A 27,458-nucleotide genomic window follows, 5' to 3' on the forward strand; every position below is an offset into this window, starting at 1 on the left:
ATCAAAGTTCATATAGCCTGGACCTCAACGTTCATAGATAACATTGCCATCCTGTGTGGGTGTTAAGACCCCTGGGACTGAGGGTACCCAGTTCATAGATCCACCTTGATTATTTGCGAAGTAGCATGTTATCTCTGTCTCCCCCCCTCCGTGGGGTCGGTACGTGGTCAATCAGTCGAAATCTCAGATCGTTGACAGTGTGGCCTGCCTCCAAGAAGTGCCTTGCCACCGGTTGGTCTGCCTTTTTGTTTCTTATGGCCAAACGGATGCTGGACCTGTGGTTGGCCATTCTCGTCCTTGCATCGTCGGTTGTTTTGCCAATGTAGAATTTCCCGCAAGGGCAGTTCAAAAGATATATTACGTATTGGGTGGTGCAAGTTAGATAGTACTTGATCTCGTATGTCCTGTTACTTTCAGGGTGACGAAAGTGGGAGCCAGTGATCATCCCACTGCACGTCACACAGCTAATACAGCGGTAGCACCCTTTCTTTTTCGTCCTCAGCCATGTCCTTGCACCCCCTTCCGGATTGACATCTGCTTTGACAAGATAATCTCTCAGATTTCTTCCTCGACAAAACCCTATCCTTGGTGCCTTCCAATTCTTGAAAGGCAGAGTATGATCTGCTTCAATCAGTTTCCATTCTTCCTTAATGGTATGGGTTAGTGGTATAATATCTGGTGAGTATGTGGTCACAAAGGTGAGTTGATCTCCTTGTTTTGATTGGGACTCTTCTCCTGGTTCCATCGTAGATAACACACATGATTTGATCTCTAGCAAGTCCTTATGCCTATACCCTCTCTCCATAAAACGCTCTGTCATATCCTGTAGTTGTTCCTCGCACAATATCTCATTGGTATTATTTCTAATCACCCGTTGGTACTGGGCTTTAGGGATATTGTGTATAAGGCTAGGCTGATGGCAGCTTCTAGCATGCAGTAATGAATTTCGGTCCGTGGCTTTGCGGAACAAAGTTGTGCCCAATCTCCCATTCACCTTGCAAACAGGAATTGATAGCCTTTAAGAACCGCAAGTTACAGACGGTCACACAGGACTATACATATAAATCTATCTATAGGTGGATGTTGTCCCCAGAAGATAGGAGAACATATCGACCGAGACGTGAACGTAGATACACTAAAAAATCGATGACAACGGTTGACACTAGCTCTGGTGATAGCTCAGGCCCAGAGACCCCACTGGAAAGTTCCGCCACTATCCAAAGAGGAGTTATGACCCGTTCAAGGGGCAACAGAGGCGACTGGGAGACATCTGGTGCCAGTCGAGCAGCTTTACCTCCATTGGCAGCTCATCCAACAGCCAATCGTTTTTTAGGAAGAGGCGGAGGCCACACACGAGGCGGGGGGGCATTGCCCGCCGCCACCAGCAACGGAGAGTATAGAGAATAACGTAATTAACATCAGTTCACGTATTCTGACTGAGTCTGAAGTGAGCTTACTAAATAAGGGTTTATCCTTTGTGCCATCCATGCGAGTCAATGAATTTGATGCCTACATAGACATCCAGAGGTTTGGCAGGAACTTAAGACTCAGAGAATTCTTTAATCATGATCAAGAACAAGAGTGCATATTTAGAGCCAAGGGCTCATTTGATCCCTCCTCCAATAACTCTACTATCCATACTCATACAAATTTCCTCACCACATCCATCAAGGATAGACCCAAAATGAGGATCAGAGACAATCTCACCAAGAGTGAGAGGACAGCCCTCAAAACCTTGAAAGATGACACCTCAGTAGTGATCCGCCCAGCGGACAAAGGTGGGGCGATAGTCCTACTGGACACCGCATACTATAAGCAAGAAATTCTTGGACAACTGTCTGATAAGAAGACATACATACCACTCAGGGGTGATCCAACTGTGAAGCTTAAGCTGAAAATCGACACTATACTAATGGAGTTCAAAGAGAGGACACTTATCACACAACAAGATTATAATTTCTTAAGCCGTAAACATCCAATAATCCCCCTGCTATACACTCTACCGAAGGTGCATAAAAATGCCTATAACCCTCCAGGGAGACCCACTGTCTCGGCGAGGGGTTCGCTACTCCAACCACTAGCTCAATTTGTTGACTATTACCTACAGCCTTTGGTGCAATCCATGCCATCATATATACGTGACTCAAATGACTTCATCATGGGCATCAAGAAGTTGGAGGACATCACTGATGGAGACCTTCTGGTCACTCTTGATGTGTCTAGCCTTTACACGGTCATCCCACATCAAGATGGCATCACAGCAGTTATACAGGCACTCAGGAAGGCAGCATACATTGGCCCATCAGAAGAAGTAATCATCTGTCTCCTCTCATTATGCCTGAGGGAGAACTACTTTCTATTTGACTCTACATTTTATCTACAAATCTCAGGGACAGCGATGGGGTCTAATGTGGCCCCATCGCTGGCCAATCTGTTTATGGCATTCTATGAGACATCCATCATGAAGGTCTTCAATAACGTTAACATCAGGTATTACTGTCGATATATAGACGACCTGTTCCTGGTCTGGTCGGATGGAGAAGATAGCCTAACACAATGGATTGAGAATCTGAATACACTTGAAAGTCCCATTAAATTTACCCATACAATCAGCCTTTCCACGGTGGACTATCTTGATGTTAGGGTCTTCAAGGTGAATGGGAGATTGGGCACAACTTTGTTCCGCAAAGCCACGGACCGAAATTCATTACTGCATGCTAGAAGCTGCCATCAGCCTAGCCTTATACACAATATCCCTAAAGCCCAGTACCAACAGGTGATTAGAAATAATACCAATGAGATATTGTGCGAGGAACAACTACAGGATATGACAGAGCGTTTTATGGAGAGAGGGTATAGGCATAAGGACTTGCTAGAGATCAAATCATGTGTGTTATCTACGATGGAACCAGGAGAAGAGTCCCAATCAAAACAAGGAGATCAACTCACCTTTGTGACCACATACTCACCAGATATTATACCACTAACCCATACCATTAAGGAAGAATGGAAACTGATTGAAGCAGATCATACTCTGCCTTTCAAGAATTGGAAGGCACCAAGGATAGGGTTTTGTCGAGGAAGAAATCTGAGAGATTATCTTGTCAAAGCAGATGTCAATCCGGAAGGGGGTGCAAGGACATGGCTGAGGACGAAAAAGAAAGGGTGCTACCGCTGTATTAGCTTGTGACGTGCAGTGGGATGATCACTGGCTCCCACTTTCGTCACCCTGAAAGTAACAGGACATACGAGATCAAGTACTATCTAACTTGCACCACCCAATACGTAATATATCTTTTGAACTGCCCTTGCGGGAAATTCTACATTGGCAAAACAACCGACGATGCAAGGACGAGAATGGCCAACCACAGGTCCAGCATCCGTTTGGCCATAAGAAACAAAAAGGCAGACCAACCGGTGGCAAGGCACTTCTTGGAGGCAGGCCACACTGTCAACGATCTGAGATTTCGACTGATTGACCACGTACCGACCCCACGGAGGGGGGGAGACAGAGATAACATGCTACTTCGCAAAGAATCAAGGTGGATCTATGAACTGGGTACCCTCAGTCCCAGGGGTCTTAACACCCACACAGGATGGCAATGTTATCTATGAACGTTGAGGTCCAGGCTATATGAACTTTGATGTCCATCTCATTGAGAGCTCATGATCCATTAGTCCCTAGTCTTTATTCTGTTCTTTTTCTTTTTCAACTTGACTTCTTGTTTCCTTCATATCTATACTTATTGTGGTTTCTATATCTCAGTATCCATATGGTGGCTGTTCCTGTCCAATTTATTACTGGCCTTTTTTCTTCTTCTTCAGTTTCTTCTTCTTCTTCTTTTTTCCCTCTTCGTCCTTCTTGTATCTTACTTCACTCATTCTTCTTTTATTTCTTTCTTCTTTGATCTTTTTTGTTTCTTATATATATTTTTTTGTATAGTTGAATGGGTGCTGGTATATATGTACTCTTGTGTGGGTGTGCATGAGCGTATATATGTTATTCTATGTTATTCTATTTTATTTTTATTTATTTTTATTTGTATATTTTTGTATTTTATTCCTTTTATTATTATTATTTATTTACATTTATTTTTATTTTTATTTTTATATTTATTTTTATTTTTATTTATATTTATTTATTTTTATTTTTATTTTTATTTTATTATTTATATTTATTTTTATTTTTTTTATTTTCTTTTGTATTCATTTAGTTACATCTCTTTATGTATTTTTTATCTTATCTTATTTTTACTTATTTTTATTGAGTTCTCTTGATTTCAAATAGCTCTAGACCCTGAATACAGTTGACCGATCTAAGAGCACAATATAACTGAAGACAATGCTGATTTCTCTGTCCTATATTGCCCTTATGTAATATCCATAGGTGGCTCTCTTAACATTATGTTGTTATTATCGTGTCCATTATATGGACGAATTAATTTTAACATTATTTTAGTTTATTTTATGTTTCACTTTGTGTATACCCCGTGTTGCTTTTTAGCTTGGGTGGTCTGCCTCACACCAAACCTATAATCAGTGCTATAATTATGGTTAGATAGTTGCCAAGCTTGCGGTGCCCTCACAAGGAGCCGACAGTGATACACATCTCACTTTTTTGTTATCATCTACTATGGATATAGAATAGTTAAGATGTTGTTTTATACATATATGTTTACCTTTTTATACATACATATATGTTCATTTGCATTTAGGTTTATCACGATTCAATTGTTTTACTATTTTACACTTTTTTACACTTTATTTTTAGGATGTTGATTGATGTACAGGATATGAGTCTGTATGTAGGGACCTTAGGAATAGATATGGTTAGAATCACACTTTGTTGTTGTTAGGAAACAAAAAACAAAAAACAAACACTTATTGGTAATGTCACACGAATATAGCCATGTTCGTCACTGTCCGTCAATGTGTGTAATCTAAGATGGAAATTGCTTGTCACTTTTAGATGAGTGATAATGTTATTATCTTAATAGGTGAGCTCATCATTTTTGAAGTTGAGTTATAGAGGCGGACAATATCTAGCGATGTTTTTGTCACGCCCATGGGGGTGTGGACACACTGCTGATTGGTTAGTCTTCGCCATCTCTTTGACAGCATTAGTTTAGCTGTGTAACGCCTTAGATATCTGAGAGGGTAACACTAACATTAATTCTGAATGGAATCTGCTGTGATATTAATGGCGGTCTCAGTGCTGTATCTGTCTATGACTGACAAGCAGCGATCTGGTTAGATTTAGCAAGATGGTTTTCTCCTTGCTGCTATATGTAACAGGCATTGCCAGTGACAGGTGGGCGTATCTGGAAAGCGTGGAGCTATGACGCATCTGATACTGAATGTCATTTGGCTGCTGACTGGTGCTACTATGATTCCCATAAGTTAGATGACTGCCTATTGGTGGAATTACGATCTCCATGACTGGGACTACAATGATTGGTTGGATTACGATCCCCTCATTTCATTGTGTTTTTTTACGTTTTTTTACTTTGTTTACGATTTTAAAGCTATTTAGCTGCTTTATATATATATGGTTGGACTGAGATTATTCCCCCCATTCTATTAGCAACACGGGGTCTTATGTTTTAATTCACTTGATACACTTGTTTTGCACTATTGCATTATCGATTATTATTTGTTACTGGGTAAGATAGGTTATGTAATCTTGACCATGATTGGTCACACTTGTGGGGAGGGTAGTTTTGGAGCCTATTTAAGGCCTGCTTTTTCACATTGTTAGCTTGTCAGAGGAAGGGACTGTTATTGTCCCGAAACGTCACTCGTTTGAATTAAAGTCTTTTGTCACAGTTGGAATCGTTCAGTGAGTGCTTCTTTGCTACAGTTTATATATATATATATATATATATATATATATATATATATATAATCTGTTGCTTTCTTTCTGTCTCTTTTACTTCCTTCGGTACTACATCAGGTAAAATTGAATACTCTACCTCCTCCTCCTCTTTGCAGACCCTGACTACAATTATCCTGCTTGTAAAAACAGCATCTTTGTTTCTTGATTTGCTGGAGAGGCAGCCAATGGTTTCTTGGCTTTCCAGAGCATCTCTGCCTACATTGACTTTCACAACAACTTCAGAGTGTGTCTGCAATGCTTTTAGATGGGTTATTTCAGGTGAATAGAATGAAAATACTATATACTCTGGATGTATCTAAAAGTAATATGTTTTAGTAACCAATATAATTGTTCTAGTGGTAAAAGGATGCAGGATGGTTTATTTAACTTACGTGGACATTTCTTTACACATGTGGCTCCATATGAATACTTGGCCTTGGGATTTGGCTCCATCAAAAAAATGGATGGTCCATAGATCAAGGTTGGAGGGCACTGGGTGACACAGGAGCCAGTGTCATTAAAATTCATACAGGCCTGAAAGGTAACAATAGTGTTATGATTTAAACAACCTTGGAAAAGCAACAGAATGCAGCACATCCACTAATTCCATTGGGTTTTTGCATCCCCTGGATCTAGTATGGGCACCCTACAGCTCAGATGACATAAAGAACATAGAGTATTTGCATTGGAATGAGACAGGAGGGGACACAGCCTCCACAGAGAAATGTTTTTTTTTCATTTATTTTTTACTTTATACAAAGCAGGCAGCAGCAAAAAATAAATATTTTGTTGACAGGCTCAGGCTGAGGAGCAGTGCCAGTGACAGCATTAACAGTGATGCTGCCTGTATTTCTACTGAACACACTAATGATCTGTACTTTGGAGGGCAGGCCTGCTGTTCTCCTACGCCACCCGTTTAAATTCCAGCTGGGGATCGAAAGTACCAATTAGGAAGTGGGTCTGACACTCATTTCTATTGAATGTGCACAGAGGGAGGTTTTCAGTTCTACAAGAGAAAAACGAGGTGTGATATATCCCATGGGGCCTTTATCCTCCCACCGTCCTTAAGCCAGTACCAAATGCTCCTTAAAAAAAAACTCTTTCAGAGTCTGTATACTGAGGCAAAAAGAGAAGTTTGCTCTGAGACTGAATTTGTATTAGCTTCCAAATTTCATAAATTTGACAATGACAAAAACTAAGATGGAAATACATCTCTCCTCAAAATAGCTGAAGATTTGTTATTTAAAAAAACTGCTTCGTTTCAGAGATTATAATAATGCAAAATGACATTTGAAACAATGACTAAGATTCACTAAACTTTGGTGAACTTTAAGATAAATTTAAGCAAGGAGGCCTTAAAAAAACATTGTTTATATAATTTGCTTTCACTGTGCGGTCTCAGCAATAATTAAATATGTATTCACTAGGGTTGTTAACTAATCTAACTTCGATAGACAGAGGCTATTTGCATGCGTTGGGTAGCACGCATTGTATAAGTTGATAGTAAAAAGTTGTTGCACGAGTGCTATTGCTAACCAAAGGGTGCAAACAAACGAAGTCCGAATATCACAACCAAATTAAAGTATTACCCAATAGACTTTAATGGAGCATGAAATGTGTGTGTTGGGGGACTAACACCCTTTTTCTCAAGTGCACTAACCTGACATTTCACATTTTACTGTTCACATAGAATATGTTCTATTCATTTTTAAATACGTATTTCTTCATATATCTGATGGTATTTTGGTACAATAGATATTTATACCTATATATACTGCATATACCTAATATAAATTTATTTATATATACAGTATATATATTTAAAATGCGTAGAACATATTCTCCTACGTGAAGAACATTGGCCTGTGAATTATTTACAGTACATACACAGTTAAACACTTTATTAAATATGAATATTGCATACATATGATTTTACATGTTTTCTTGTTTTCTGCTACTTGACTGCAGAGGGCTTATATATATATATATATATATATATATATATATATATATATATATACTATATATATATATATATATATATATATATATATATATATATATGTGTGTGTGTGTGTGTGTGTGTGTGTGTGTGTGTATATGTCTGTAAATACATATATACACATACAAATACATAAATATTTGTATCTGTGTATATGTCTGTAAATACATATATACACGTACAAATACATAAATATATATGTGCACACAAACACACACACATATACTGTATACATATATATATATATATATGCATACATTTATGTATTTAGACTTGTGTGTGTATGTACTGTATCTCTATGTTACACCTGAGACCTCATCTCTTATAACGTTTATTAATGTTGTTATGAGTGTAACTGTACTTTTAAATGTATTTTTAATGTTTTTGTGCAACTCTTTAGTCGAGTGTAACAGTCAAACAGTGCTCTGAAGTTGCACTATCCTGATGTACGTTAAATTAAATTGCACTCAAGTGAACGCATTTACTTTCAACTTGTAATATGCATGCTACCTGTGACGGGTGCAAAGAGCCACTTGTAAACTAGCCCAATATAGGGCTAGATTACAAGTGGAGCGGTAATTCCTGATCCCGCTCGCATACTAATTCTGCTAAAAGTCAGCTTTTTACATACATCATGTAGCACTTGTATTACAAGTTCAAAGTAAAAGGTTTTCGCTCGTGTGCTAACCAGGCGAGCCTATAAAGCCGAACTACGAATATCGCGACTGCGTCATGATATTCCCCCATAGACTTCAATGGAGCAATAAAAGCGGAGAAAGAAAAAATAACACCCTACTTGCACATAAACCCGATCATATTTTCCCAAGTCTGCTAACCCGACATGAAAATATTAATATATCACATTCCAATGTTCTTCACATAGAAGAATATGTTCTATTTATTTATTTATATATATATATATATATATATATATATATACAATGTAAAAATATATATCTATACATATATATATATATATATATGTATAGATATATACAGATATACAGTATATATAGGAATATCTATTTAAAACTACATAGAACATATTATGCTATGATAAGAACATTGAACTGTAAAATATATACAGTAAATACAAAGTTAAAGCATATATATGCAATATTCATAAAGTCTTTAACATGTTTTCATCTACTTGACTGCAAAGGGCTCCAGTATATATATATATATACACACACATACATATATATTTAGACATGTATATATATGTATCTCTAAGTTAAAGACATTTACCTGCCTTTTTTTCCTTAACACCTGAGACCTCATATCTTTGAGCCTTTATAATTTTTTTATGCAATATTTGTTTTTAATCATTTTTATCAGATAGATATGACTGTAACTCTACTTTAGAATGTATTTTTTGTGTGTTTTGTGAAACGTTTTTGTTTCGCATAACACGTTCACATTTACTTTCAACTTGTAATATAAGAGCTCCTTCCGAAGTGCACAAACAGCCGCGATCAGATATCGCTCACTGTTAGCACGCTACAAGTAATCTGGCCCATAGTTAATATTGTGATATAAATCCATGTTACGTGTCTTTTATAGGTATCCTTTCAATATACACAAAAATATCTGTTTGTATCATGCAAAACAGGCTTTTGTCTCACAATGCCATAATGTATAATGAATTAAATAATCTAAAGATGATTTGGAACAGACTAGACATATGTGTTGCAGTCTTCAATTTTCACAGCAGTGAACAAAAAACGATGAGAGGTTTGTATACATGCTACGAAATGTAGATCCAGTAATACCAAAGAACTACTTTTTTGAGTGATGATAAAAAAAATGAAGGTTTTATGAGGCTGGTTGCAGCAAGTGAAGAGGCTGCACTAAATGGCAATTTTTAAACCTGCAAAGTGTTCTTTCAAAAGCCAGAAATCATATGCATTAGCACATAAATACCTTCAAATTCTTATTTGTAAAACTCATAAAATCTGCCGGAGCTAATGCAGGCTGATGTGTAATATGAGCTGGAATGAGAGGAAATATATGAGGGAGGTAAACGACCAGCTACATGCAGGGGGAAATAGATGAGGAAAAAGATTCAACAGGAATCAGAATATTAAATCCATCGGCTGTAGTGGGTGGATTGAGAAATTGCAGGAGACTTACAAAGCAGTCAGTGTCCTTGGGTCCTGTACAGCCTCCGGCGCACTCCCTATGACAGCAATCACTAACTTGGGATCCATAGCAGCGACCATCACACTGCTCTGCACACACAGTTTTTGTCACTGAGGAGAAAGATAGGAAAGGTTAACAGGAGGCATCTTATAAATACATTCCCATGTCACAAAACCTATATATTAATCACTCAATACCTCACGGTGAGAACGTATAATATTAGAGAGGCAACAAGCTGTGGTGAGAGCACATGAGGTCTATTGTGTCTTATTTATTTTCACCAGAACTATGTTCCATTGAGTGCGATTAAATTAATTTGATGCAGAATCAAACTGGCTAAATGCCTTTGAGCTTAAATACCAGTGATCTAGACTGCACAACATTAGCCGCAATTTCATAGATCTAGACTAAATTCTAATAAAGACACTAGACTTCATTTAACTCAAAATGCCATTGTAGTTAAGATTTTCCTTTGTATCATTCAGGCAGGGATTTCATTATAGAGGTGCGTCCCTCTCCACCAGTAAAGCAGAGACACTTAACCTTATCAGCCAGTGAAGATTAACAGGATGTACAAAAAACAATACTGCAGTTTTAGTTTCAATTAAAACTTAAGACCTTTTCATTGTTTCCTTTTCTTTTCCAGGCAAATAATATCTTTAACCTGTGTAAATGCTACTCGATCATATGCCTGATAGAAAATGTTTGAATACAACTAGGCCTAATTCCAGTGAGCTATACTGCATTCCATTGTACCGGTTTAAATTCCAATTAACTAGACTCAATTCTATTGAGATGGACTAAATTCACATGGGATTGACCATATTTGATTGAAACAGATTGAAATTCAATAAATGAGCCTATTAAGCTGGACTCATTTGCGGAAAGTGGCATTTTGGTTTTATTAAGAGGGAAAAAACTGTGAATTTCATTGATCAGTACCACTAAGCATGAATATGTTTAACTGACCTAATTATTTTATTAATGTATTTAATAAAAGTCATATTACAAATAATCTTCACCATTAAGTAGATATTTTTTATTGTTTATTAGATTTTACAACATTCTAATGACAAAAGTCCCAAAGCTAAATATATTAAGCTGTTCTAAAGAGGGTATTAAAGTATGTTCAGATTATCAAGACTTAGTTTAATTGAATTGAATGAAATTACATGAAGCGTAAAGGGACATGAAACCCAAAATTTTCTTTGCTAATTTAGACAGAACATGCCGTTTTAAACAACTTTCCAATAATTTGTATTATCAATGTTGCTTAGTACTATTGGTTATCTTTATTAAAGGTGCAGAAATGCACTACTGGGAGCTAGTGGAACACATCTATAAACCAATGACAAGAGGTGTATATACTCAGCCACCAATCAGCAGCTAGCTCCCAGCTCCTCAGCCAATCTAGATATCCTTTTTCAACAAAGTATACCAAGAGAATGAAGCCAATTAGATAATAGCAGTAAATTGGAAAGTTGTTTAAACCTGTATGCTATATCTAAATCATGAAAGAAAATGTTTGGGTTTCAAGATTTAAATTTATGTTGCATACTAGAAAGGATCTCTCATAAGGCAATGTAGGCAAGTACTTAATGTGTTTTTGGGCTTGTGGGGCATTATCTAATTTTAAAATATATAAATTTAGTCTCTGATTGTCAATTAATAAGAGCATTCATGATGCTCTAATTGTATTGGCTTTACTATATTGGCAGTCTGCACATCCATTTTTTTCTTTTGATTTCATATAGTCAAAAGAACCACAATATCTATAATTCCTGGAAGTCCCTCACAAGACACTGAGCTAAGCATATCAGATATACAAAAATGAAGAAATAGCACTACTGTTCAAAAGAAAATAAATTGTCCCTTTATTATGGTTAAATGCTCATGACGTTTTAGGCTGAGACCCCCATTTATGAAACTGCTTAAGCAGCTATAGGGCTGTTGATTCTTAACGTGTCTACAACCAAAGTGGTTATGAACATCAGACACCCAAACTTTAGAACGTTAGTTTGGAATGACTGACAAGCCCTGCTCTGTATGAGAACGTTGTCCACATGGAGCTTAATAAACAGATACCTGTGTCTAGCCCTTAAATTAGACATAGCCAGAAACGTCGCTGTGTATGAGCATTTCACCGTAATAAAGTGTTGTTGCTTTATTTTTGTATGTCTGCAACAATAAGGGTAAGCAGAGACCCACAAGCACTGGGCACACTATAAATATGTGTTTAACAGAGTGTGTATAGCTTGTGGGGCCTGTGCTTATCCTAATTATTGCAGATATATAAAAATAAAGCAACAGCCCTATACAGCATTGCATAGCTGAGCACATCAAATAAAAGAAATAACTAAGATGCCCCATGCATTCATTTGGAGTGAATCTTCAACATTTCAGTTGTGATTTTTTTAAATCACAAGATACAGGGTTTTCAAAAGTTATTTTTGAAGACAACACAAAACTCTTAAATTTATGTCAGCATTTACTCCAAATAATTCTAAAACATATATCTCTCTATTGTGTATCTGTGACTATATGTTGCTCTGGGTGCTTGATTTATTGCCAATGATGGTGCAAAATGAAATATACATTGTTTTGGTTACAGTCAAGAAAAAAAAGTGTAGTATAGGGAGCTACAAATATATATAAAAATATTCTAACAATCAAACTAATGTCTCTTTAATGATATTTGTTTAATATTTGTTTTCTTCTTAAAGTAGCTAAATAACTAAAAAGGAAAGGAATGTGTATAAAACTTTGAACTTGCACGAGTAAATCTTTATTGGCAAAATATAAACTGTGCATGCACATGTAATATTATATTATTTTGCTTGTTTATAAAGCACTCAAATAAAGTTGTGCTCAAATGTATGCTTAAAGTATTGTACTGTTTCTTATGGATCAGTTACAATGAGGGAGATCTGTTTCCTTTCTGGGGATAAAACTGGCAACTATTACAACATAGTAATTACCCAGGACATGGCCCACTGCATCCTTTGGAACACAGGCAAATGCAACACAATGTGAATTCTAATTCTGTACTTGGGGGCCTGGGGAATCGTCCCTATTAACGTGGTATTGTGTCTCTTGATACTACACGTGTCCAGGCTATAGACCAGTGCTGCAACCGCAGAACAGCTGAAATCAATAAGGGAGACTTATGAACATGCAAAGTTATTAGTGCAATACACAGATTTTAATTAAAGACACTGCTTGCAGGGAGAGGGTCTGATTGATTGGAGCTGCTTGTTCAGCTCTTTTCTGGTCTCTTGCACCATAGCCCTACAAGTTTCTCTTAACCATAATTGGATATTTACAACACTGCTGGTGTACTCTGCACTACGCTAGCTACACACACCACATGCTTTCAGCAAAATCATCTCGTATAAATATAAGTCTCTTTTTGTGGGTTTGCTACATATCTTCATGAAACCTCAAATGACAATTAAATTGACCCCTTGAGCCAATACGACTTAGATCTATGCCATGCAGTATATAGACCAGTGTACCACATAACATAGATCTACACTGCAGCTTCAGGAAGCCCAAGCAGTCTCTGTTGTCAAGTAGCAACCAAGACTTGCAGCTTGTGGGCTTCTTGCATCTGAATTCATATGGTAACGGAGCACAAACGGTGCTCTGTTACCATATGAAGGCAGATTGTCTGTGTCACTGTTTGTAACTTTCTCTGTTGGTGCCGGTGGGCATGATAAAAAATGTTTTAAAAATATAAAACAAATTACCTAAAATGGCCACCACTATTAGCAGAAGGGAGGATTAGAGAGCTGTTTGGGAGGGATCAGGGAGGTGGAAGGGTTGAGGAGGGTTCCCTAGACTGCAGAAAAAAACACCTAAATAAACAAAACAAAAAGCCCTAAACATCATACTGGCAGACTGTCTGCTGGCACCTAAGTTGGTATGGATGAATGTGGGGGGGGGATATTTGGGAGAGATCAGGGTGGTGGAAGGTGTCAGGTGAGAAAGTAATCCCTACATTACAATACTAATACCCTTACTAACGAATTAACCCCTTCACTGCCGGGAATTTCACAAGTGTGGTGCGCATCTGCAATTAGCTGTCTCCTAGTTAACAAAAAGCAATGGCAAAGCTTTTACAACCATTTTTTTTATGACTGCATAAGCAACATGTAAATAATTTCACTGAAAAAAACATTTCTTTTTTATTATGACTGCATTTGACAACGAAATGGTTGCATGAAATATACCAGAATTGGCTTAGATCAATATCTTGTGTTGTCTATTAAAATATATATATATAAATAATTTTGAAAGGTAAACAAAAAAAACAAGGTTCTATGTTTAAATTAAGTGATAGTAAAAATGCTAAAAGTTCTCCGGTATTTTGAGCAAGTTTTTTCTTGGAAATTCCCGGTAGCGAAAGGGTTAACAGTCACATATAAACAAGCTAACAGGGGGCGGAGCCTACTCTCATAGTGGCAAGACGTGTCTCCGTGAAGCTCCCGGTCTATAAGTGTCTTACTATAAGTTTTCTACAGTAATTATAATATTTGTTACTCATCTGAGGACATTTGCCTAGCTGGGAACTGTCTATTCTCTATGAGAAAGATGTGCAACAGGATCTCTCACAGGCCTGGAAGCCATTTTTACAATTAGCTGTGAGGATCTTAAGAAGCGACCCTGTGTTGGAACTGAAGCATAGATCTGGGGCTGCCACAAAATTACCCCCCCCAAAAAAATGTCAAACTCTGGGGTTACGACATCCTGTAATAGGATAGTTGCAATCACTGGGACTTGTGCATAGAAAGGGGAACTTTACTCCATTGTGCAATTATATTGGTATTTGCCAAAATCCACCGCCACACTCTCAACAGAAATAACCATGGATGGAAAGGCCTTGGAAACAGCAAAACTTGCGCTGCTTGAGGATCACTATCAGAGACTTCATAAGCTAATTAGCGAGTGTTTCTCACTAAACACACCATCTGAGCAGGGGGCGATATGTGCACTGGCCTCATCCCCGGAGCCGCATGACACTGATGAAAGTCACATGGATAACCCACACGACGCAGTACAGAGAAGCTCTCTGCTAAAAAGTGCTAAGATGAACAACAGATCGGCTTTATCTGAAGATTCCTCAAAAAACCCTCAATTCCAAAACCGTCTGTTGGACAGCACTCAATACCTGGCCCCATTGTTAGCACGCCAACGATTTGGGCCTTTTGGCCTGATAGTACTGAGGACTCATGCCTTGGAAGGCAGTTGCCGCGCTCACCAGAGACAGAATCCTCTACAGGCCCCCTTTACCAATCAGCCAGGCGCCATATCAGAACTGAGAAAATTTGGGATTGGCTAAATCTCCACACTGAGGGATCTGGCATAGGTTCAACACTGCAGGTTGGGTAGTAACTTGGCCATCCTGAAAATGGACTACAATCAGTCACAACCTGTCCTATTCATCCGTTAAGATCTGATATGACTGCTTCTGCTCATTGGAAGAAACATAAGTTATATAGGGACCAGTTTACTTTAATGATGGCTCAAATGCCGGATGTGGGACTCCTATATTTCGCACTGATCTGTATGTTGTTATGGACTGGGGTTCTTTGTTCATACAATGCCTTAGTCTGAATCACAACTTTGAATAACTACACAGTTATAATTTACCTGTAATCTGTATTTACTTATTGAAAGTGGTTGATAGTCCCTCTTCATTCACTTATTTTCCAAGTCACCATTGTTTGCCTACATCAATACTGCTATTTAAATGAATGTATATAGTTGGGGTTTGTTACTCCTAGGATGGGTCTGTATTGTTGTAATGTTATATATATGATGGCTTAAATGCCGGATGTGGGACTCCTATATTTCGCACTGATCTGTATGTTGTTATGGACTGGGGTTCTTTGTTCATACAATGCCTTAGTCTGAATCACAACTTTGAATAACTACACAGTTATAATTTACCTGTAATCTGTATTTACTTATTGAAAGTGGTTGATAGTCCCTCTTCATTCACTTATTTTCCAAGTCACCATTGTTTGCCTACATCAATACTGCTATTTAAATGAATGTATATAGTTGGGGTTTGTTACTCCTAGGATGGGTCTGTATTGTTGTAATGTTATATACATAATGCAGGATTCTATGGTAGGGGAGTATTTCTTCTAAAGTTGGATTGGTATATACTATAAATCTTTATATTCCATGTATATCTCCTAGTTCTCTTAGGTTACTAGTGCCTTAGATAAACAAGGTTACTTATGCCACTTTGGGGTCTGATTACGTCACTAGGTCCCAACTTGTAAGCCTGTTGTCTGCGGCTGAGACAGCTGGTCAAAAGCCTTGCCGCCAAGGTCTATACCAAGGTGGCATATTGAGTGGCACCCAAATAGCACTCACCTACTAGTTGCCTTACAGTTAAAATACATTCCCACACTGATGCAACCCATTAACATATATCCAGAACCTAGGAGGAAGTTTAAATCTAACTGAAGAGCCATCTTTGAGAATTTTGAATATGTCAGAACTTCTCTACACCTGCCCTGTTTAGAGGTCCTAGCACAATACTAGATGTTACTTTTTAGCTTTTTTTTTTTACTAACTGTCTATGCCAACTCTGAGCCATATAATTTTTACCCTTTATACATGTGGTAACTAACATCTGCACTCTGTCCTCATTGCATAAGATGTTGCTACTGTCCTACCAAGTCAGTATATACTTACCAGTGAACCCCCTTACATTTAATTATATGCTAGTTTGTATTTTCATAACAAATAACAATAGCTAACCTCAGTATATGTATAGCTTTTACTGTTTACAATAGTGTGTACTGCTTAGCCTTTATGATGTTACTTACAGTAAAATTGATGGTTTCGCAGTGTCCCTTTCACATTCAAACATAATCTTTGCCCATACCAGTATTTTTCATTTATCTTCCCACAACTCTTATCTCGCTAATACTCATTACTCAAGTCCAAAAGTGACCACTTTAAATGCCAAATATCCCCCTTTAGTTTATATGAATCTTCTTAGGCCTAAAAGTGGCTTACTGTGTCAAGGGAGGAAATTGCTATAGAAATGATATAAAATGGAGGTTTCTAATGCCCAGTAACTATAACATTATGTGGTGATTTTAATTGTGTCATGGGTTATTGTCAACCTGATTTTTTCGATTTCCTGTTTCTTGTCAATTTTGTTTATGGTAATTCATATATGTTGTTCACATTGCATAACCTCAATAAAAATGATCCAAAAAAAACAAACAAACAAAAAAAATAAGCTAAAAATCCGTTCTAGGCTTGCATTTTGGATGTCATTATTCTCTTGTTCACAGTAAATTTGTAATTCAGGCAGCACTATACAGTCAGAGATTTTAATTAAAATGATAGAGGATGATATATTAAAGGACACTGGTGAACTTTAGCCACAATAAGCTATGATGAATAATTAGTGCAAATATAATAGTAAAAACTTAGATTTAAAAACATAAAATAAAAAGTGGATTTAATAGCTTCCTGTCTTTAAATGTCAATTGTCTGCATTACTTACAGCTCTTTGCTTAGCTTTTTTTTTTTTCAAGTGGCTTTTACTTCCAACTTTGTTGTGCTATACAGGCTGTATTAGGGAATTGCCTATTATAAAATGTGCCATAAATAATTTGTTGTAAACTCTATTCCTAACATAAGTGCACTAATGTATTTTTTTGTTGTTGTTTCAAAAAAGGGCATTTTAACAATAATTTTGTTCTGCTAAAAATTGCTTCCTGTTTTGATGCTTGTGGGACAAGTCACTATCCACAAACCAGAGGTCACGGGTGTAACTAAAACTCACTGGGTGCACTGTCCATCTGTCCCTGATATATAGAGTTGTGTCTCAGTGTCATAAACCCCAACAACAAATGTAGATTCTGAGCCAGATTACGAGTGGCTCGCTAACAAGTACGCGCAAGCGAAAAGGGGTATATTTCAGGAGTTTGAGAATGGGTTTAGAGCTCATATTACAATTCAAAAGTAAACGTGAATGCATGAGCGCAATCGCGGTTTACGCTAGAATGATTACTGCGTCCTCAAAGCTTTGGCAGTGTTTTGCAAAACAAAAAAGTGTCTCTAATCACATCAAAAAAACATTACAAAGAACAGTTACACAAATATAGTGAGAAGCTTAGAAGGGGAGTTTAGGGGTGCAGCCGTTTCTAAAAACGTAACATTTAATAGATTAAAATCGACTTATTTGTGTAATACAAAATGTGAGGATAGTGGAACAAAAAATTGTCCATAAAAAGAGCTGAAAACTTCTCACCTCAAAGTGGCAAAAAAGGCCTTGTTTAGGAGGATGCCTGTTCCAGGTCTCAGAGAAGTACCAGCAAAACTGATATCAAAACTGCCGGAGATGTTAAAGAGAGTCATTGCACAATATGATTTTCAGAAGTAGCCTGACATTGAAATATGTATTCTATTTTCCGACTTAGATAAATGTCACCATCTCAGTATATACAGTGGTATCAGAAAGCATTTTGTGAGAATTACTTCCTTTAATATGTTTTAAGGACATTATACATTATCTAAGGAAATATCATTTTGCTTATATTGATTTGTATTTGTGGTTAAACCTTATATACACAAACACACACACACACACACACACACACATATATATATATATATATATATATATATATATATATATATATATATATATATATATATATATACACACACACACATGCATACATACACACATATACACACGCACATGCATACATACACGCATATACATGTACAAACTCTCACATGCATACATACACACATATACATGTACAAACTCTCACATGCATACATACACACATATACACACGCACATGCATACATACACACATATACATGTACAAACTCTCACATGCATACATACACACATATACATGTACAAATTCTCACATGCATACATACACACATATACATGTACAAACTCTCACATGCATACATACACACATATACACACGCACATGCATACATACACACATATACATGTATAAACTCTCACATGCATACATACACACATATACATGTACAAACTCTCACATGCATACATACACACATATACATGTACAAACTCTCACATGCATACATACACACATATACATGTACAAACTCTCACATGCATACATACACACATATACATGTACAAACTCTCACATGCATACATACACACATATACAAACTCTCACATGCATACATACACACATATACATGTACAAACTCTCACATGCATACATACACACATATACATGTACAAACTCTCACATGCATACATACACACATATACATGTACAAACTCTCACATGCATACATACACACATATACATGTACAAACTCTCACATGCATACATACACACATATACATGTACAAACTCTCACATGCATACATACACACATATACACACGCACATGCATACATACACACATATACATGTACAAACTCTCACATGCATACATACACACATATACATGTACAAACTCTCACATGCATACATACACACATATACATGTACAAACTCTCACATGCATACATACACAAACACACAAAAACATATACAAAAACAATGCACATATAAGCAGCTACCATATACTGAGCTTAGTTGTACTAAGTTAAAATGAAGAAAACAAGGGGGGTTGATAGACAGCCTAATAAACACTACAGCACTAATAAAAACTAACTACTTAAAACACTTACCCCAGCAAACTGCAGTAGAAACCCCTTGTTACACATAAAGTATACACATTTCTGAGAACAAGTTTGCCTACCAAGAAAGGCTGTACAAAAAATCTACTCTGCATTCATCTGTCACATACAATGTCAGAGTTGTAGCTAAGTGTATGACATTTCTTAAAATGTAAACTCAATCACACTGTTCCTTCTTCTCTGTATGTCCTGTATGTTCTTAAAGAAACCTGAGATCGACCAAACCCTGCAGATCAACCAATCCTGCCTCAGAATGTGAATCAAACAGATCTCTCAGACTTTGGTTTCTTAAATATTTGACACTCTGACACTTAAAGGAACATAAAACCCACATTTTTTCTTTCATGATTTAGAAAGAGCACGTAATTTTAAACAACTTTCTAATTTATTTCTATTGTCTAGTTTGCTTCATTCTCTTGATATATTTTGCTGAAAAGCATATCTAGATAGGCTCAGAAGCTGCTGATTGGTGGCTGCACATATATGCCTTGTGTAATTGACTCACCCATGTGCATTGCTATTTCTTCAACAAAGGATATGTAAAGAATTAAGCAAATTAGATAATAGAAGTAAATTGGGTTTTTGTTTAAAATTTTATTCTCTACCTGAATCATGAAAAAAAACATTTTGGGTTTAGTGTCCCTTTAAAGGAAACCATTGTATCTGCAAAGGGCTGAAATCCTTTGCACACCAATAAACTAATGTCATCCCTGGCAGCCAATTATTGTATATTAGTTTTCTTCTAAATCTGAGAGGGCACCTCGAAGTTCCTTATTGATGAATATCAAATCACAAGAAGCATCAGTTACACCAGGGTTTCCCAACGAAAGTCTGGTTTCAAAACCTGCCTATACTATACTAGGTCTCCTACCTCTCCCTGCCTGTGGCAACAAAACTGTTTACCTAAAATAGCATATTCCTTATTTATTTACAGTATCAATATATATGTTTCTGAAACTATGTTTACATGAAACTTTGCCACAGTTTCAAAACTATTTACAAAAGGTGTTTGAAGTCTATTTATTAATAAAAAGGGCAGTAAACTTATAATCTACTCATCAGCCAAAAGATAAAAAAAGACATTAAAGGGTAAAAAGAAAATGCTTTAATATGTTAGGGTATTTTATTATTTATAACTATTGCTAGCATATAACTATGTGTTTAACCCAGGAAAACAAATTAAACACAAAGTTAAAATCAGCCTCATGACAGCAATGCACTGTTGGGAACTAGCTGAACACATCTTGTGAGCCAATGACAAGATACATATTGTGTGTGTAACCACCAATCAATAGCTAGCTCGCATTAGTGCACTTCTGCTGCTGAGGATATGTACATATACTTTTGAACAAAGTATACCAAGAGAACAAAGTAAATTTGATAATAGAAATTCATTTAAAATTGGTTTAAAGGAATATGAAACCCAATTTTTTTTTCTTGCATGATTCAGATTTTAAACAACTTTCAAGGAGGATGATCCTCCTTGAAAAATCTGCATTCTAGCAGTTGAAACGTGCGGTGGAGATCGGAGACTTTGTGTGCATGTCGCAGAGAGGGACAAGGCGTCTGACCGCCACTTGAAAGGTGAAGCTAATCGGACTGTTCTTTTGGACACATTAGTTCTGCAAGAACGTTATCCATTTGCTAGAGCACTAGGTGGTAGCACTATTTCCAATCATGTAGTGCTCCAGACAAATACCTAGGTATCTCTTCAACACAAAGCAAATTTGATAATAGAAGTAAATTGAAAATTAAAAAAAAAAAAAATTGGCATGCTCTGTCTGAATCACAAAGGAAAATATTTGGGTTTTATATCCCTTTAAAAAGTAATGCTCTATCTGAATAATAAATGTTTAATTTGAACTTTCATGTCTCTAATAGTCATCAGAGGAAAAGTTACTTATCCACTTAATTTAAAAGACCAGCAAAAAAATCTTAGTCTGTGACAAGTGTATGACAATGCCTACCCTTTTATAAAAGTACACATTTTTGCTTCAGTAAATAGAATTTCTATAATCAGTCTACTGACCCTGCAAGTGAAAACAAATTCTAATGCGGCCCCTGATTTTAAAAGGTTGGACTGTCCTGGTCAACACAGAATTTCTTGTTACGCAGCATTATCTCCCTGCACTGTACATCAGAAATTGCCTGTATACAGCAGCACACAGGCACATGAATTAGTACCAGAGTTATTTATAGCCCTACTCTCTGCAAGACCATTTTGCTTGTCTATTGCTTGGTATATTATCTCCTAAGGTACTCACATCTCTGGCATTTGTGTTCTGATGGTCCCCAGCAGCGTCCATTACACGACTTTAGACACTTCCCACCTGCAAGAAGAGACATAGCATTAAAGTCCCTTCCAAGAGAAGAGATGACAAAGGTGTTCTATGACTAGGGAACACGCACAGCACTAATGTGTTACACAAAGCCCCAATGAATGATCAGTGTCCGATCAATATCCCATTATTAAACTATGTTATTAGTAATAGATTTATATTATAAACTATAGTGCAGCTGGCAGAATCCACTCATCACTAAGGGTAGAGAACCCATGGAATAGAGTCCTGGATGAAAAAGGTTATAAAAAGGGGAATTAGATCAATCCTAACAAACAAAACTATAAAGATTATATTATGTTGCCGACGGTGCTTCATGAAGTAAATCCATCATTTTACTAAACTCATTAAAATGAAAAGTATTCATAAAACGTGCAGCCTGATCATAGTTGATATGGATTATGGGTCAATACTGGCAGTTGGCTGGGAGCAAGAAAGGGGTAAGTTGACTTTTTTTCTTACCTGATTCAAGCAGAAAAAAAAACTGTTATGGTGCAGATAGTAAAAAAAAAATGCTCTGGTGATAAACACTAGCTTAGTTTTTATTTTATTTTAAAGGGGCAGTCAACACTAAAATTGTTATTGTTTAAAAAGATAGATAACGCCTTTACTATCCATTCCCCAGATTTGCACAACCAACATTGATATATTTATATACTTTATAACCTTTAAACCTCTAAATTTCTGCCTGTTTCTAAGCCACTATAGACAGCCTCTAAGCACATGCTTTTTATTTGCATTTCCCAATAGGAGACTGCAAGTTCATGTGGGCCATATAGATAACACTGTGCTCACGCCTGTGGGTTCTGCACAACACAGCACGAAAATGCAAGTCAATAGATAAGAAATAAAGAGTCATGTGATCAGGGGGCTGTCAGAAGATGCTTAGATACAAAGTAATCACAGAGGTAAAAAGTATACTAATATAACTGTTTTGGTTTATGCAAAACTGGGGAATGGGTAATAAAGGGATTATCTGTCTTTTAAAACAATAAAACATTTTGAGTTGACTCTCCCTTTAATGTCCCGTACATTTCAGTTTGATATGATTTGGGCTATAGTTTCCCCCCACAACTATTGTAGTAGCTTGGAAATGTATTGTTTAGAGTTTGTAACTTTTTCATGGCTAGGGTGAGTAAATCTACCTTCTGCCCCCGAGAAATGGCATCTCTCTAGTTTCCCAGGTTAACTAACAGAGGTAGAAACCGGATGTAAAATGACACAGTGAGATGATAAATGCTTCCTACAAAAACAAATGGGGTCACCAGAATCCCCAGCTTATTGAAATCCCCTTCTTCCACATTAGACCAGATCCTATTGCAGTCATAAACTTAACAAGTGGTAGAAAAAACAGGTGCATGAAGCTTTTTGCTTTTGCATCTTTGTTAAGTTTACAAATGGAATATGGAATGTGGAGTTCTTGAGAGGTTATTTTAAGCTTAAAACAAATACAATGTAAATCACAACTTAACAGTTTTGATAATGATGAAGGCCAATATCGACAAATACAGCACCACAGTATGCAATTAGTACGTGAGTATCAGGTGTGTAATCATGCAATTCCTGTTAATTACAATACCAACTGAAACAGCCTTAAAGTGAATGTAAATTTTGATGCTAAAGTGCCCGGTTTTTAAAACTTTGATTAAAAACAGGGGCACTTTAATTCATAAAAATTTTCATTTCACTCCTGTTGTGAAAAAAAAACTTACCTTTTAATCTTCACAGCAGCTCCAGCTTCCTCCACCTGTTTCAAAGCCTCTTCCTGGGTCTAAAATGAGGCATCGGCTTCCTCCAATCACAGCAGTGAATCAGACACTGAATCCCCCGGGGGGGAAGCTGTGATTGGAGAATGACCTATCAATCATTTCTGACATCAGAAATGGCTTGTGAGACCGGAGAAAGCTGGAGCTGCTGTGAAGTTTAAAAGGTAAGTTTTTTGTCACAACAGGAGTGAAATGTAAATTTTTATGAATTAAAGTGCCCCTGTTGTTAATCAAAGTTTTAAAAACCGGGCACTTTAGCATCAAAATTTACATTCACTTTAATTTAAAGGGATGTTCTAATCAAAAACTATATGCTCTTTAATGCATTACTGACTCTACATCAATATATTTGTTTAACAGAATTATCTATGGTCGTTGTTGCAAAAATGACATCCTTTAATGAATTAGAGCATGACATTTTATTGCAATAAAATGTCCCTTTAACTTAAAATATAGCATTGCTTTTCTGCCACTTTTTCATAGCTATGATAGAAACTGATTGAGAATAATGTTCCTAACTAACGTCACAAAATTAAAAAGGTTAATTGATTTTAAAATTTCATGTTTACAGAGAAAAAGACACCATCATTTTTATGCAATGATATTCATGGCAGAATCAATATATAGATTTGCAAAGCATTTCCTAAAGGGCACTTTAATATTATTACCTCTCAGTTGCCAGAGGGGACTACAAAGCTCCTGTAAACAAAGTGTGCTTAGGTAGCAATGTGGCAGCACAGGGGTTAAGTTGCCTGCAGGTAGCATTCTCGCGTGGTGTTAAAGCGATTTTAGCAGTGTATAATTTCCTGTCACTGGGCCATCTGTTTATTTCGATCATAAACCCATTATGGCAACAAAATGCAAAATCATTTCTGTCTAACGGGGTGGGGTGGAGGGAGCGGAGGGGGAGAGGTGTGGGGGTGGCTCCATCTGGTACAAATAATATAACTTTAATCAGTAATAATGATAATTATTATTAGGAAACTCCTGGAGCCCATTGCTGAAAGCTAATGAGTCTAAATTGATTTATAACAAAAGGGATTAGGAATGACTGTTCAGGAAAACATCAGGTACACTTGTACCTCTCTTTAGATAGCCAGGAACACCTTCTTGAGACAGTTTTGAGAATGAATATCAAAAGAATGAAATGTGCTAGTGAAGTTATGTCAAAGGGAAATCAGCATGAGCAATAATAAAATGCTCTGTGCCAGCAGAACCATTTATCCCTGCACTATTGCTAGCACAGAACTATTAAAGGCACCTTTTTATGAATCTCAGTAACCAGCTTTGGGGCTGCAGTGGAAAGTTAAAGTGATGGTAAATTCACAAGGAGTACTCTTTACCATCTGATGCAAAATTAAAAAATAATAGTAGTTTAAATTTGCAAGCTGACTTCAGTATTTGATTTTAAACAGCTCCTTTTCAATCGCAAGCTCCGGCAGCCCTGACACTTAGACGTTTTTGTTTTTTAGGACGTTTTTTTCCCTTCACCAATCATATTCGTAGCATTTTGGCATGTATCACTAAGAGAAAAAAAACTGCATCTTTTGCGCATGCGTTAACGACGTCATGCTGCTTCTTAGCATACAGGCAATGCATGCGCATTATCAATATTGAAGATACGGATGCCCACAGTTCTTTCAATACGGAGCAAGGAAGTAGAAGCGGGGCAGAGCGTATCTATGCCAGAGTCTAATATAAAGTAAGTAGATATCTAAATAATGCAATATTATATTTTTTAAAAATATAGCGACTACAGCTTTCACAATACTTTATGTCATAAGCAGTTATTGACATTTGCTAAGTTTACCATCACTTTAAAGAATATGAAACCCAAAAGTTTTCTTTTCGGATTCAGAGCATACAATTTTTTTATAAAAACGTTTCCAGTTTACTTCTGTTATCAGATTTGCTTTGTTCCCATGGTATTCTGTGTTGAAGAGATACCTAGGTAGACGTCTGGAGCACTACATAGCAGAAAATAGTGCTGCCATTTAGTGCTCTTACAAATGGATAACATTTTTGCAAAACTACTGCCATATAGTGCATGTGCATGCTCCTGAACTTAAACTGCATACTCTGAATGATGAAATAAAAAAATGGAGTTTCATGCCCTTTAAGAAACACCACTGCTTCTTAACATGACTGCAACTTCAGAGGTTGCAGATGACAGACAACCCAGACTCATTTGTTGGGGATGACTGACAAGCCATGCACGAGGGAAAGGGTTTGCACGATAAGTAATTGCTTGTGCAATCTAAAATTCCAGCTGCTAATGCTACTCCAGAAGCTGAGAACTTCAGAAGCCATATGGACAGGTTCTATTTCTGAGAACCTTGTCCACACTCAATATGATAAACAGGGCCTAAAGTCAGTCAAGCCATGCTGGGGTGCAGGGGAAGTGTTTGCACAAGTGATTGCTCATGCAATCTTACATTCCAGCTGCCAATGCTGCTCTAGAGGTTCAGAAGACTCTTTTTGAGAACCTTGTCCCCACTCAATATGCTAAAGAGGGCCTTACGTTTCACCAATATTTACTCATCTCTCCATTCTATAGTGAAGGGCTCCATAGTATAACAATTACTGTTGAGAATGGAGGTCTTATGGGTCCACTAATCCACTCACCCTGATAGGTTATGATTGGTAGCCTTTCCAGAAAATAGTTCAGAGAAGGGCCACAAAAATAATAAGGGGAAGGGGAATTTAAGCTATGAGGAAAGATTAGCCAAACTGGGCCTGTTTTTCTCTAGAAAAAAGGCACTTGAGAGGTGACATGATTACTATATATAAATATATTCAAGGCCCATATACAGAGATTGTGGAAGCTCTGTTTATTCCAAGAAAATTGTTTGTGACAAGAGGTCACAATTTAAGGCTGGAGAGGAGATTTCATGTCCAGCAACGTAAATGTTTTTTCACTGTGGAACTAATTACCTACGGAGGTAGTAATTGCCAATACCTTAGAAACATTTAAAATGGTTTAGATACATTTCTGGCTAGAAACAGAATTCATGGATATGATTGCTGGTGTTAAATGGGTCACCTTTTTAATTGGATTAATTTAAGATCAACTGGAGCTTTTATTGTAAGTATATTAAGATTTGTATAGGTTGAAATTGATGGACTTCTGTCCTTTTTCAACCTCATCTACTATGTTACTATGTTAAAGCATTACACATTCTTCTGGTATATATTTTATTTGGGTGACATTATTTTATACGCTAAACAAAGGTCCCCAGGAACTGTTTAAAACATGCTCTCTAATAAAATAATAGCAATGTATGTAATAACATGTATGCCAACTGGCCTATTTTCACTGGACTGTCCCATGGTATAGTTGTCCTGGGAGTCATATGCCAAGCACAAAGAGGGACATCTCACTGCAATTCCTCTCATGTTAGACTCCTCAAGGTTCATTCCTAGCCCACGGTAATAATAAGGATTCTCTATGCCACTGAACTAGAATTTCATTGTTCTACTGGCAAACATTTCTTTTACAAAATATAAAAGTGTTTGGGTTTTTTTTAGAATAAAAACAAATTTTGGAAAAATCTCATCTATATTTAGCAGATATTGTATTGTGTTACAGTGAACATAACATTTATAG

At 36.8% G+C, this 27,458-nt stretch overlaps 1 protein-coding gene across 3 annotated transcripts in view; it reads right to left on the reverse strand.

Annotated features, from left to right (window-relative positions):
- ERBB4 (erb-b2 receptor tyrosine kinase 4) overlaps positions 1 to 27,458 on the reverse strand; it is a 1,322,334-nt gene that overhangs the window by 363,268 nt on the left and 931,608 nt on the right. For all 3 annotated transcript variants that reach the window (XM_053698789.1, XM_053698786.1, XM_053698787.1), the window contains exons 5-7: positions 22,011 to 22,076; positions 10,011 to 10,129; positions 6,268 to 6,409 (exon numbers count right to left, since the gene is read on the reverse strand). In XM_053698789.1, coding sequence (XP_053554764.1) covers positions 6,268 to 6,409; positions 10,011 to 10,129; positions 22,011 to 22,076 — 327 coding nt within the window. The remainder of the gene's footprint in view (positions 1 to 6,267; positions 6,410 to 10,010; positions 10,130 to 22,010; positions 22,077 to 27,458) is intronic.

Source organism: Bombina bombina, chromosome 1 (genome assembly GCF_027579735.1).
Source record: "Bombina bombina isolate aBomBom1 chromosome 1, aBomBom1.pri, whole genome shotgun sequence".
NCBI lineage: Eukaryota > Metazoa > Chordata > Amphibia > Anura > Bombinatoridae > Bombina > Bombina bombina.